The sequence below is a fragment of the Corvus brachyrhynchos genome, unplaced genomic scaffold (assembly GCF_000691975.1).
Source record: "Corvus brachyrhynchos isolate BGI_N302 unplaced genomic scaffold, ASM69197v1 scaffold114, whole genome shotgun sequence".
NCBI lineage: Eukaryota > Metazoa > Chordata > Aves > Passeriformes > Corvidae > Corvus > Corvus brachyrhynchos.
In genome coordinates this window covers 1,868,764-1,881,298 of record NW_008238337.1, presented here as the reverse complement: position 1 = coordinate 1,881,298, position 12,535 = coordinate 1,868,764, and the positions used below count along the sequence as shown (strand labels likewise).

Genomic DNA, 12,535 nt, shown 5'->3' with positions numbered 1-12,535 from the left:
ACTGTGGGGGCTGCCGGGCTCTGCCTTTCGGTGGTTGGCCTTACTGTGGGCTCACGGAAGGTCTGGGGGCCATCCGTCTGCCGCTCTGGTCTCGCACCCCTTGGGTGCACCTGGGGCAGGTGGGCATAGTGCTCCGGGCTGCGGGTGGGATGCTGTGCTTGAGCCTCAGCCAGAGGCCTCTGGGGCAGCATCCGCTGGTGTGAAGGTATGTGCCGATGGGAAATACAAACAGCCTTATCTGTGCCTGGTGCTGCGGTTGGATGTCAGCCCAGGCAGCGCCGGCATCGCTACCTGCGGAGGCTCCCGGTGTTGCGGGGAGTTCTGGGGCTGGGAGCGGCACTGGAGCGATTTAGTGTTTTAAAGGGATGTGGGAGGGTGGCATCGCTGCCGCCATGGCTGTGAGGTGAGTGTAAGCCCTAGCGTGATGCTTCAGCAGCAGAGGTGTGTGAGAGTGGAGTTATGGCCCTGTTCATCTTTCATTGTGAAGAGTATGTGTTTTGTAATATTCAGGTATGCTGGGAGGCGAACGGTGATGCATAAGCTTGTTCTGTGGTGGAAGGTAAGGAGTTTTTGCTGTGCATCTGCCACAGCTCTTGAACTGCAATCCCTGCGTTGTACTTGTTCAGAAATACCTGTGTGGCTGTGAATAGGTATGTGCTTCTTTGACTTGGAAACAACCTGTTGCCTTTGAAAGGAGACCTGCTTTCAGCAGGTGTTGGATGTCTAGAGGTGTTTCCAGCTCAGAGTGTTGTTTTTTCCATAACTATTGGCTGTAAGTTGTGTCTCCAGGCTATCTGGAATCAGTGGTGCTGGCTCTGTGGGCTCAGCTGCATGTCATGACCCAGGTAAACTTCAGTGCATGTGGCAGTCAGACCCTTTGGTTCTGACTAGTTTATTTTGTATTGCTCTCTCTAAGTATTTGGGGCCCAAGTTTCTTGTGTAGCTTTCCTGTAATCATTTGTCTGATGAGGGGTGAAAGGAGTAGTTTTGGCAAGTGGCTTGGAAGTTTGTCAGTCCGGGGTAGATGTCAGTGGTATGAGCAGACACATTCTGGAGTGGTAGCAGTGTCAATAGTGCTTCTGGCAGTTCATGTCTAGAAAACAACTCCTCACCTTGATTACTATGTGGGTAAGCCAGGTCGTTATTTTGCCTGCTGGTGATTTCCCATTGGTATCCAAGTGTGTAGTATCTAACTCTCCTGCTGGATGGGAAGCAAGTTACTCCAGGGTTTTAGCCAGCTCCTGAGTGGAATGTGATGTAGCTGCTACTCATATGATCAAGAGCAAGTGCAGTTTGAGGGGCTGCTTGTTTTTATGGCTGAAACAACTAGAATTCTTTCCATCCTACTTGGAAGTGGCTTTCTCTGTTTGAAGGTGGATTTCTGGGTGTATATATATATAGAAACCTTTGTCAGCTTCCATTAGGTTTACACTGAGTGCTATTCACAACAAAGAATGGATGCTTGATGTAATGTTATGATGTGGACTCTGAGGAGAGCTGAGGGTAATACAGCCCTTTAGACAGTGGTTCTGCTGGGCCCTGGAAATGTAGTAACAAAATGCAGTGTTTGACTGTTGAGTAACAGGCCTGTGCCCTGAAGGACTTGCATGCTGAAGCTTATTTGGAGCAAACTGTATAGACAAACCAGAATAAGCTATTCATGCTTTAAGAAACCAAATTAGTAGTGACCTGTAGCTTCTTGCATGTATCAAATGATTTGGAGCACGTGGTACAGCTGGGTTTTGAAGGAGGAGATGGAAACTTAAATTCTTCTTGTGTCAGGTCTTATCTCTGTGCAGCTGATGTGTGGAGTAGAGGAGAGTGATGAGAAGCTTCTGTGGAGTGTAAAAAGAGTGTGTAGAGGTCGGGATTTGGGCAATGTGTAGATAAAATCTGCATTATGGAGAAGAGTCTTTGCCTTGTCTTATCAGTAATCCCTAGGGAATAATTTCACTCTGATGGAAAGGATTGAGGTGGGGTAAGATGTAGAAGGGGCAGACTGGCTGGGGAGAGAACAAAGTGGTGGCTAAGTGTGAGTAACAGTGCAGAGATGGCTTTGAATGTTTTTCTGTTAAAAAGCTGGAAGATGTCCCCCTTGTAGGAAAGGGATTGCAAAGATGACTTTTGCAGCAATTGGCTGGATAACAGGACAGCAAACCAGAGATAATTGGCAAAAATGCCTTTGAGTGGTTTAGCTGAAAGCACGGAATAGGGAACAGTTGGCAGAGCAGGAAACTTACTGTCACTGATGGTAGATACTCAGATTTAATTGGTTGTTGGCACAGCTTTAGATAATGTGGACATGATGAGGAAATGTCACTTCCAAGCTTGTGATGAGGAGCTGGCTTCAGTTATTCATACCTAGAACTGTTCTACACACTAAATTTCAGTATTTAGTTTGAATTGTGGGGTTTGCTATGCATCCTTCAGGTTACTTTGTCTGTCTCACATTCATGTAAGATTTAAATTGCTTATTTCTGTGTTTTTAATGGCAGGTTATGGTTTTAATATCTAGCTAGTAGACGTCTTGTTTGACTTCATTCATTCTGTTTCAGCATGAAAAGATAAGCTGCAGTCTGTCAGACCCCGTATTTACTGAAAAGTAGCTGTGCTTCCTGTAGCAGTGATTTTGATACCATGGTTGGATAACAAGTGCATCTAATCTCTGTGTCACTGAGCTATCAGAGGCCTTTGGCCCCAGACTGGGACCTTACAGCAAATGCCCCTTGTCAGGAAGCCTTGTTTATCTTTTGCTGTGTGAAAGCATGTTGATCGATAGGGAGTGGAAGTGTCAACAAGCAGGACTTGTTTAATCTTCGGTTGCCCTGATGGCAGGGGAGTGTGTGTCGATATTGAATGGAGTTATTAGAAAGGGTCGCTGTCTGTGGTGGCAAATGGCTCCTAACAGTCAGGTGAAGTGGTGCCATCTGTTCAGGAAGGCTCTCGGTGGTTCTGTTGTCACTTGCCTTGAGCAGAAGCGATCTACTTGGTTGTCAGAGTTATCTTCCTAATTGCTTTCGCCACAAAGTTTCTTTATCTGGGATATCCCTGACTGTAGCTTGTTTAGATTCCTGTAATTATCTGTATGATGCTGACATGTATCTCTTACTTCCAGCCAACTATGATGATCTATACCAGTGGTCAGTGGAATCCTACTCAGACTTCTGGGCAGAATTCTGGAAATACAGTAACATCGTCTGCTCTCGCCTCTATGATGAGGTAAGTTCAGTGCTACTCTTGCAGCAAGTGCAACACAAAGGGGAAATAGTGATTTTTTTTTGGACCTGTTCTTAAACTCTGGCAAGTGATGAGAGGAATCTGTCTAGTCCTGGATTTCCTTGTGTGGTGGATGGTGGTGTTCAGTTGCTGGTACACTTTAGGACAGTGAAGTTCTTGAGTGGTGTTATCCTAAGCAGTTCTGCTGTAGTGTCCTTGTGGTCGTGTGCTCTTGCACACCTTGTAATTCCTGGCTGCTTGTGAGCAGTTTGCCAATGCACTGCCTTCTGCCTTAGGATTGTGCTGGTAGAATATCATCCTGGTTTTGTAAATGCTGGCATGCTGTCAAGTTCATGTTTACCTTCCCTGAGTCAGCTTACCTGGTAAGCACACCTGTTACTCTGGCTTTGTAGAACTGGTTATGGAAGCTCTGCAGTCAGGTGTAGGCTTGAAATACCTCTGAGGGAATGGTGGTGGTTGAATGCAGGCATGGGTGGAACACCAGACAGCACCACAGAGTTCCTTGGAATAAAGGTGACTCTGCAGATTCTGCAGATGGAGCCCTTGTACAGTCCTGGTGTAGGATATCAACCCTGTGGTTTTCCATCTGAGGAAGATGTTGGGCTAATTACCTGAAAAGCTTGATGCAGTGGAACCTTCCTGGGATTCAGTAGGGAGGACTGGGCTTGTCTTAATCCCTGGAGTCCATCTGTTCCAGAACCCTCAGAGTACTGGCAGGCCTGCAGAGGGGACTGGTAAGTTTCTTTTGACTTTTCCTGTTTTATGGATTTCTGTACTGATATGATAGATCAAATGGTTCTTCCTGCCATGGAACTGCATTCTCAAGTGCCTTATTTATGTGACCCACCCTTCAGAAGAGTGAATGCAGCAAGAGTGTAAGAGCTAGCCTGCTTTGAAGTGTGTGGTCTGAGCACTATAAACAGTTAATCTTCACATTTTCTGTAGATGCTAGCTTAAACTCTGGGAACTGTTAGAGTAACTGAGCTGGTATGTGGTAGCTAGAGGGCTGAAAAGTTTGATTTCAAGTGTCTTACAGCTTGATCCTGGCTGTCTGTTGGAAGTAAACATTGTTTTGAGGTAAATAAAATTTTTAATGAAACAGAGTTGACTCTTGTTCCCAAGCAGTGGAACAGCTTCTACTTCCAGAGGTCATTCTAAGAAAAGCAATAAAAACCTTGTGTACATAGCATAAAAGCAGCCAGTATTTTATTTAATCCTAGTAAAGGCTTTAAGGATGTGATGTGGATGTGCTGATGCTGCTCTGTAGCAGTTGTCATCTATGTCACTTGTGACATGAACAGAGGTATTTCAGTGTGCAGAGCTGTACTGGCATGGCAGCATTGGCATTGGAATGTCAAGTTACAAGCAGCTGTTTTTAAATGAAGGATGTGTCTGAATTTCTCCTTTTGCTATGAGGAGCACCTGACACCTGTTGGCCCTGTGGAGGGGCCTCTAAGGGAGGGATCATGTTGTTCATCTACGAAAGTAACCACTGCTGAAGATTGAGCTTAACTAGGAGTAACAGGTGTTACCTGGGGGAGAAAGTACTGGAGTATGAGTCCAGCACCTTGTGCTAGTGGAGCTCACTGAAGGTCTGTGAAGGATTTTTTCCACTTCAGAAAAAAAGTTATGTTGGATCTTGTCCTGGAAAATGCTGAAAACTTTCTGCTCACTTTTCTTCAATTTGAGGAAGTCAGAAATGAGTCAGTTTTAAGAGCAGCTTCTAATTGCTGCAGTAATATATGTTAGTATAAAAATCATTTGTGCAGCCTGAGTTGATAAAATATAAATGTTATAACTCAGTTCTTGTTGATTGTTAGGAGCAAAGAAATCTGAGTTCCCTTTTTTTAGAAAATACATTTGAAATAAATTAATGCAGTGGTGCACTTCCACATGAATTTTTTAAGATTGCCTCCAGGAATACATACACTGCTCTCAAAGCACAAAACCATTAGATTTTCTGGAATGGGATGTATTTTGAGCTCTGCTTGGCTGTCAGAAGAGCCTTTCACTCAGCTATAGGAATTCTGTTTCTGTAATGTGTGTGCAATGCATGAGAGAGAACCTGGGGGTATAAACTGAAGCTTTCAAAAACACAACTATAAGAAAAAGTTTCTATTTAAAGATTTCCGGATAAATGTGCTGCTGAGCAGCTGAATCACAAAGCAGGGGGACATTTTGGAAGGAATTTAGACTTGTGGCTAAGGGGCTCTTTACCTATTATTAAAGTTAGTCTTAACTGTGACTTATGAAGGGGTAGTTTAATACTTTGAAACTTAATTAGTTCAAGATGAGGGAACTTGTTTCAACTGAACATATTTTTGATGATTTTTCAATTCTTTGCATGTCTTAGTCCTTAGTGGGGAGTTACTTAATATGGGTTTATTAGGTTGTTGGATCCTCTTAATCCTAAAAAATTGGGAACTTGAGTAAAAAGCTGGAACTCTGCGGTTACGTTTGACTGTACAATTGATTATTTTGAATTACCATTGTGTGAGTTCCTGCTGTTGGTCTCTGTGTGCTGTGACTCACGGTGGGGAAGAGTGGATGCTCACGCTTTCCTAAGAGGGAGGCTGGGCTGTGTGGGCTGGCAGAGTTACCATGTGCTGCAGCTCAGTCCCTGTTTGGGGTGTTCCTGGGGCAAACCCCCAGTGTTGCTGAGGTCTGTGTGGATCTGTCTCCTGGTCTGGGTGTAGTCAGTGGTTTGTTTTACTTGTGTATTAAAGGCTGGTCCAAAGGTAGAACTGTCAGTGAGGAACTTTCCCTAGTTTTGTTGTAATCACGTATTTGCTTGTGACAGTTGACAAATAATTAAAAGTCCCAGGCCTCTAATTACAGGATTCAGTGTCTGTTACCCATCTGTAAGCTGGGAGAAGTGATTCTTGCTTAATAGTCTGCAAAGAGCTTGGCAGTAGTTAGCTGACTTCTGTACAGTGCTGTGAAAAGGCAGTTCTATTACAGTTCTCCAGGAATGAATGATTTATTTCTTTCAGGTGGTGGATACCTCCAAGAGTATTGCAGATGTCCCAGAATGGTTCAAGGGCAGCCGTCTGAACTATGCAGAGAATCTCCTGAAGCACAAGGACAATGACAAGATTGCACTCTATGCAGCAAGTAAGGAAAATTAATGCCTTGTATTTGCTGCCCACAGGACTAGGCCTTATGAAACAGCTCTGATGAAATGTGGAAATAAACTGGTTTGGATGAGGAGAAAAAAGTGATAAAGTCAGTAACACTGCACAATCTGATACAGGGCTGCAAAAAAAACCCAGCAAAACGTGTTCTGGGAATATAGATAGTTCTGGAAAGTCCTTGGCAAGCTAAATGAAGTTTTCTTAGAATGTGCTCAACTGCATGAAGGTAGTGGAGGTCATGCTGTGTTTGAGTGCTGGGTATTTGAGGTATTATTTCACATTACTGCATGAAGGTAGTGGAGGTCATGCTGTGTTTAAGAGTGCTGGGTATTTGAGGTATTATTTCACATCTGTTGGGAACACTCACCTGCTGCTTGCCTTCAGGAAGCATTTTGGCACTGTAGCTTGGTAGTGTCCTTCCCACCCTCTTCCTATGCCTTTTATTTTGGGAATACTAAGAACTACATGGGCTTTAGGTAGGAGTTAACTCTGCTTTTGACAACACAAACAGCAGTTATGTGCATGGGAGACTTGGAATCTTACTTTACTGGAACACTAAAGCTCAGTCTTAATTTTTGTTACATTGAAGATTTGAGCATTGTAAAATCTGTGTATATTCATGAGGATGGCCATGCTAAGACATGGAGAAAAGAATTTTTTCTTTTGTTTGCTGACTTTGGTAACTTTAAAAACCAGTTCTAATCTCTATTGGATGGGATTATCTTCTGTGCAGGTGTGTGAGTGCTTCCAGAGGGAGCTGCATTCTGGGCTTCCCTTCTGCTGGACCTAATCCTTATCATGAGGCTGACCAAGCAGTGATGCTTCTTAGTAGCTTATCAATGAACAATGAGGCCTTGCAGCTCCTTAGCAGAGAAGGTGATGCAGAACTCTGCATTGATTGTGTAGGTGTTAAAAATCTTAGTTTCTGGTTTTAGGTACATGGGAACCCATTTCTGAGTTACAAATAAATTGTTTTTGAACAGCCGTGTGAGACAACCATCACCTTCTGTAAGCTTACTGCTGGAGAAATACTTATCAGTTGCATTTCACTGCTGAGAGGTATTGAAAGAAACCTCTCTGATCTCATACATACATTAAAATCAACTACCAGTTCAAAGAGAATGGTGAAATCTGTGACCCAGTTTTGGTGGAATAAGAATTGATCTGGTAAAGCCTGATGGAAGTGAGCCTTGTAACCAAAAGCTGGCTTCAAAGTAATGGACTCATCACTTTCAGATTTTGAGATTGTTAGAAAAGTTTCTTATGTATTATTTAGTAGAGAAAAAAAAATCAATATAGTTAAGTATATCTTGTGGAGCACCTGAAAGCCAAGCATTGATTAATGAGTCAACTCTAAATGTGTGTAGAATTGATATGATTGATTTGTTAATGTTAAAAACTAAACATGCAACTTGAGAAAGCGGAGTTAAATATTGTCACTTCAAATTACCACAGGAATTATTACCAGTTCAGTGAATTGCTTGTTTTGACATGTGATTACATTGTTTTGTAGGTCCTTTTTGTTAGGAAGTCATGGGGTGTACCAGAGACTGCTGTGTGTCACATAATCACAGGTGGTGATAGCAAAAGGAGCAAAATTATTTTCTAGTTGATTATTGTATGAGTGCTGGAATGAACAACTGGCTCCTCTGTGGTGAACAGACTTCCACCTGCATTTCTTTTGTGACCTTCTGCTGTGTTTAATCTTCTTAACACTTCTTAAGTCAGCGTATTTTTTGGTAACTCCCTGCTGCTAGGTCAGAGTGGTGGTTTGGGGGCCTGGGCCAGGTTTGTGTTCACTGGGGATGGTTCTGTGGGGGGGCAGTGTGGTTGTCATAGGGCATAGGAATGTAAATGTAACTTTCCTAAACAATTTCACTTGTCACTGGCTCCCGTGGTGAATCTTTTTTGTGATTCCCTTCTCCTGGGGCTTTAATCATGGAGCAAGATCAGTGTCTCACTTCCTGTTGTTCTGTGGGAACACAGGCTCTGTTGGCAGTCCCTGCTCAGTTTGTGAACTGCATGTAGCAGGGACTTGGGTTGTTTTACATCATGACCTGCTCCCTTTCTCTGTGTAAGTCCAGATTTATTGGTGTGAAAATCTAAGAAGGCAGAAGAGTAAAAAGTATCATTCCCTGCTTAAGGCAATCAGACTGATGGCAGCTGTCCTTCAAGGAGCGGGGTGTGCAGCTCACCTTTCCTGTGATGGCCTTGGCATGTGTGTCTTCATAAGAAGTGCTGGACAGTGGAAATAGGACAGGCCACATGGTTTGCAGGCATCCCACTGAGGAAGTACAGGAAGGGACTTTAAGGTGACAGATTTTTGCTTTCATAACATTCAGGTTTGTTCATTTTGTTTCACAAGTGATTTATTAGCAGCTTATGTAACATCTGACATTCAGTACAATAGGGAAAACACCCTGCAGATCTTTTCAGAGGTGAATGGAGTCCAGGTCAGTTTGTTTGCTTTGTACTGTGTTGGCAAAGGCAGATGTTCCCAAAGCACAGTGGAAGTCAGGCCTGTGTGTGCATGATTTTCTAGTCAGTGACTTGCTGTAACAACCTGAACTTGGCAGCTTGGGGCTGCTTCCCAGACCTAATGAGAAAACTGAGCAAAAAGGGAAAATGAGGTTCTTACCATGTTATAAATTAGCCCTGGTGAGTGCAATCTATTTACCATGAATTCTCTTTGAGAGCACACAGTTTTCTTCAGTTTGTGTTTCTGCAGATGTTTGTCTTTAGAAATGTCCTCATGCCTAATGAACAAATACCACTGATTAATACTTGATTCCCATTAAAAAGAAGAGGCTTTGGTAAAAGAACTTCAAAAGCAAAAGTATAAATATTACTGGAAGCTGTTCTCTTAAAATTGCTTTCTATTCTTTGAGAATTAGTTGTTTGTACTAGACCTGTTGTAATGCCTGATTTCTGACTGGTTGCTTTAATTTTCTTTCCTCAGGGGAAGGCAAAGAAGAAATCCTGAAAGTTTCTTTTGAAGAACTGAGACAAGCTGTAGCTTTGTATGCTGCAGCCATGAGGAAGATGGGAGTAAAAGTAGGAGACAGAGTTGTGGGTGAGTAATTTTTTTAAGGGACAGGAGGTGGAATTTTTTTTGAAATGTGCAAGTGAGTAGTCAGTTACAGAAACATGACCATGAAATAGTGTTTCACAGAAAATTTCACATAAACATTCCAAAGAAAAGGCTCTTATGCTGCTGTATTTACATTTGTAGGAAATGCGTTTGTAGAGGGAAGGAACCTGGATTAGCCTGCAGGTTCTGTAGCCCTGAAGGGGGAAGGAGAATGCTTCATGCACAGAGGTCTGCTTCAGAAACCCTCTGTGGGAGCAGAGGGGATGGAGACTCTGCCTCTAGCTGGGCCTTGAGTCACGAGGTCTAGCAGATTTGTGTGGGCCAGTCTGGGAAATGATGGTCCAAGGTTGGTTGTCCTGGTGGCACTGGCAATTCCTGACCCTGTGGCCCCAGTGCTCTGTGAGCTGCAGGTCTGGAGGAGAGAACTTGTCCTGCCCCCAGAATGGTGGGAGTGAGCAGCTGGTGGGCAATAAGTCTTCAAGTCACCAGTGCAGAGATGAGTAGTTAGAACCCTGTGATCCCTCTTCTGCAGTAATATTTCCTGTCACAAGGCTGTCATGTGTGTTTTTCTATATAAACAGGTTTTTGTCCTGTGAACAGCTTGTCCAGTATGTAGTCCAGGCATGGAAAGGAGTTACATTTATTTCTAAATTGCTGGTTTTGATCTTCCAGCTGAGCTGCTTCACCTCTGTTATGTGTGCTCTGTGATACTCTTCAGTTTGTCTGTGGCAGTGCAAGTCAGAACTGCAACATCTTTGAGGCTCTTTGGCTCCTACCTGGCAGTTCTGCTGGTGTGTGTGTCATTGTTCTGCTGGAATCACATCTTCTTTGAGTGACACTTGGCCATTATCCTAAATAAGTGTGTGTAAATTCTTACATGATGCAAACCCAAAGTGATGAATCTCTTGGTTTGTTTTCTGCATGCTACAAACTTGAACCTGTCTCTTGAAAACCAAGTTTTAAACCCACAGCTATGACCTGGAAATGTAAATCTACTCAGCAGAACTCATTTCTTGCATATGGTATGAGTATTCTCTGGAACTGGCAGCCAAACATTAAATTGTCACAGCTGGTGGCTTGGTTTTTAACACGGAATTAGAGCTAAATCCTTAATTAGGTAGGAACCATACAGTGAAGTTAAGAAGGTTTGTCTGAATGAAGATGCTCTAATTTTATCTCAATTTTCAACCTTAATGCTGTCATGTTCATATCTGACCATTTCTTGAGCAGCAACAGCAGGGAAAATTTACTCTGAGCTGGAGAAGACGTGGTCTTGAAATAATATAGCTGTAGCCTGTGCTGCTAATAATGCTACTATAATTTTAGTAACAGTTCCTTTTAGTTAACAACTGTTTTGTTTAGCACTGCAGGCTGGCTGATTTTTTAATATTTCTTGTTTTGGCAACTGGCTTACCTCTTATTTAAATTAAAAACCATAGTTGATACTTTAAAAATGTGTTAATACTTCAGTGGTACCTCAACTTCTTCCTTATGTTTCTGTGCTGTGCCAGAGGATATTGGCAGTCCTTGGAAGAGCTCAACTGTAACATTGCAGTCGGAGGCTGAAGCTTCCCAAACTGAGTTGGGGGACAGAGGAAGAATCAATAAGTGTTGGGTGGTATCAAAAATCAGGCTCTCCAAAACTTGTAAGAATCCATGGGGATGTAATTTGTTCCAGTTTAGAGCAGATGGCAGAGGGGAAGGCAATTCTTGCTGTGGTTCATAGTAGTAACACAGGGCCTGTTTGTACTGCTTCTGAAAAATCAGCTTTTAAATAGAAGGGAGATACTCTATGAACTTCATGCCTGACATGTAGTCAGCCTGTCAGGTTGTGATACCCTTTGTTGACACTTTCCCTTAAAATCTCGAGCTGTTAGAATTACATGAGACTATTACTGTTGTTTTCCTGTGAGTTTCATCTCCCATGCTTTGCTGCCTCTAAGACAAGACTGCTTTAACTTCTCGTTATGCTTAACATATCCCCTAGTTTGTTCAATACAATTTATGGTTGCATCATGACAGTAATAGTAGGTTGAAGCTGGAGGTGGGTGAGAGTGGGTGGACAGGCAATGGTGTCAGCACTTTTTCAGCTTGATTTCATCCTAGTCTTCCCTTTCCATCACTGAGAGCACTTAATAGTGAACATAATTGAAGCAGATGTGTTGTGAAACATATTTCTTCCTCTAAAGATGTCTTGCATCACTATCAGTGATGCTTGAACAGTTGGATGAGGCATACAGTACCCCCTGCAAGCTGCACAGATCCGTGTGTGTGGTACTCCTGGTCTCCCTCTGGCCATCTGTTTGGCAAATAACAATGACTGAAACAGGAATAAAATAAACCTGGGATGATGTTTCTCCTCTCTGGACTGGTTGCTTCTACTTTATCCCTGTTGCCAGCTTTGCTCTGTTACAAGTCAGCAGTTAAAAACAATCTGATCTTCCCCATGTGTCCACACAAAAACATCCTCAACAAAACATCAGTGAATTACATTGTTTAGAGCTGGTATTTTATCTATAGCAACTGTATTAGCCCTGGTTGCTTACGTGGGTTTTAAAGCTAGCTTTGTAAGAAGATTAGCATGGTACTAATAGTCTCAGGCCGCAGTAATGTTAGCCAGGGTGGCCACTTGCAAGTCCTACAGGAGTACAAAATGCTGTGTTAACATTGAAAAGGGAAACTGGAAGTCTGTTCTCTGAATTCTGTTCAGTTTGAGAGCTGGTGTAGTTCCATAATATAAGACAGTGAGAAGATATTTTAGTTGCTGCTCCCTATTTTCAGTCTTCTGGTGTGTTCTTTTCAAGGCTCAGACAAAATCTTTGATGCAGGGTCCCAGTTCAATTGTTGACTTTTTTTTTTCTCCATGCAGATAACTGAATGTTTGGGTGCCTCTGAGTACACCTTTATTAAACTTTATGAAGGCATTAGGTGCTTGCATGGAATGTGTTCTCAGCACTCTGAGAAATTAGAATTTGCAATGGTTTTTGGCACGATTAGATGAAATTTTTGGGCTACAGTATTTACCTATTCTCTTGGTAAAGTGCTGCAGTGTAAATGAACGTGTGTAACTGTA

The 12,535-nt window shown here is 42.7% G+C and overlaps 1 protein-coding gene across 1 annotated transcript in view; it reads left to right on the top strand.

Moving 5' to 3' along the window:
* AACS (acetoacetyl-CoA synthetase) overlaps positions 1-12,535 on the top strand; it is a 44,134-nt gene that overhangs the window by 6,537 nt on the left and 25,062 nt on the right. Inside the window, exons 3-5 of the mRNA XM_017734699.1 lie at positions 3,116-3,219; positions 6,231-6,351; positions 9,331-9,444. Of these exons, the coding sequence (XP_017590188.1) occupies positions 3,116-3,219; positions 6,231-6,351; positions 9,331-9,444 (339 nt within the window). The remainder of the gene's footprint in view (positions 1-3,115; positions 3,220-6,230; positions 6,352-9,330; positions 9,445-12,535) is intronic.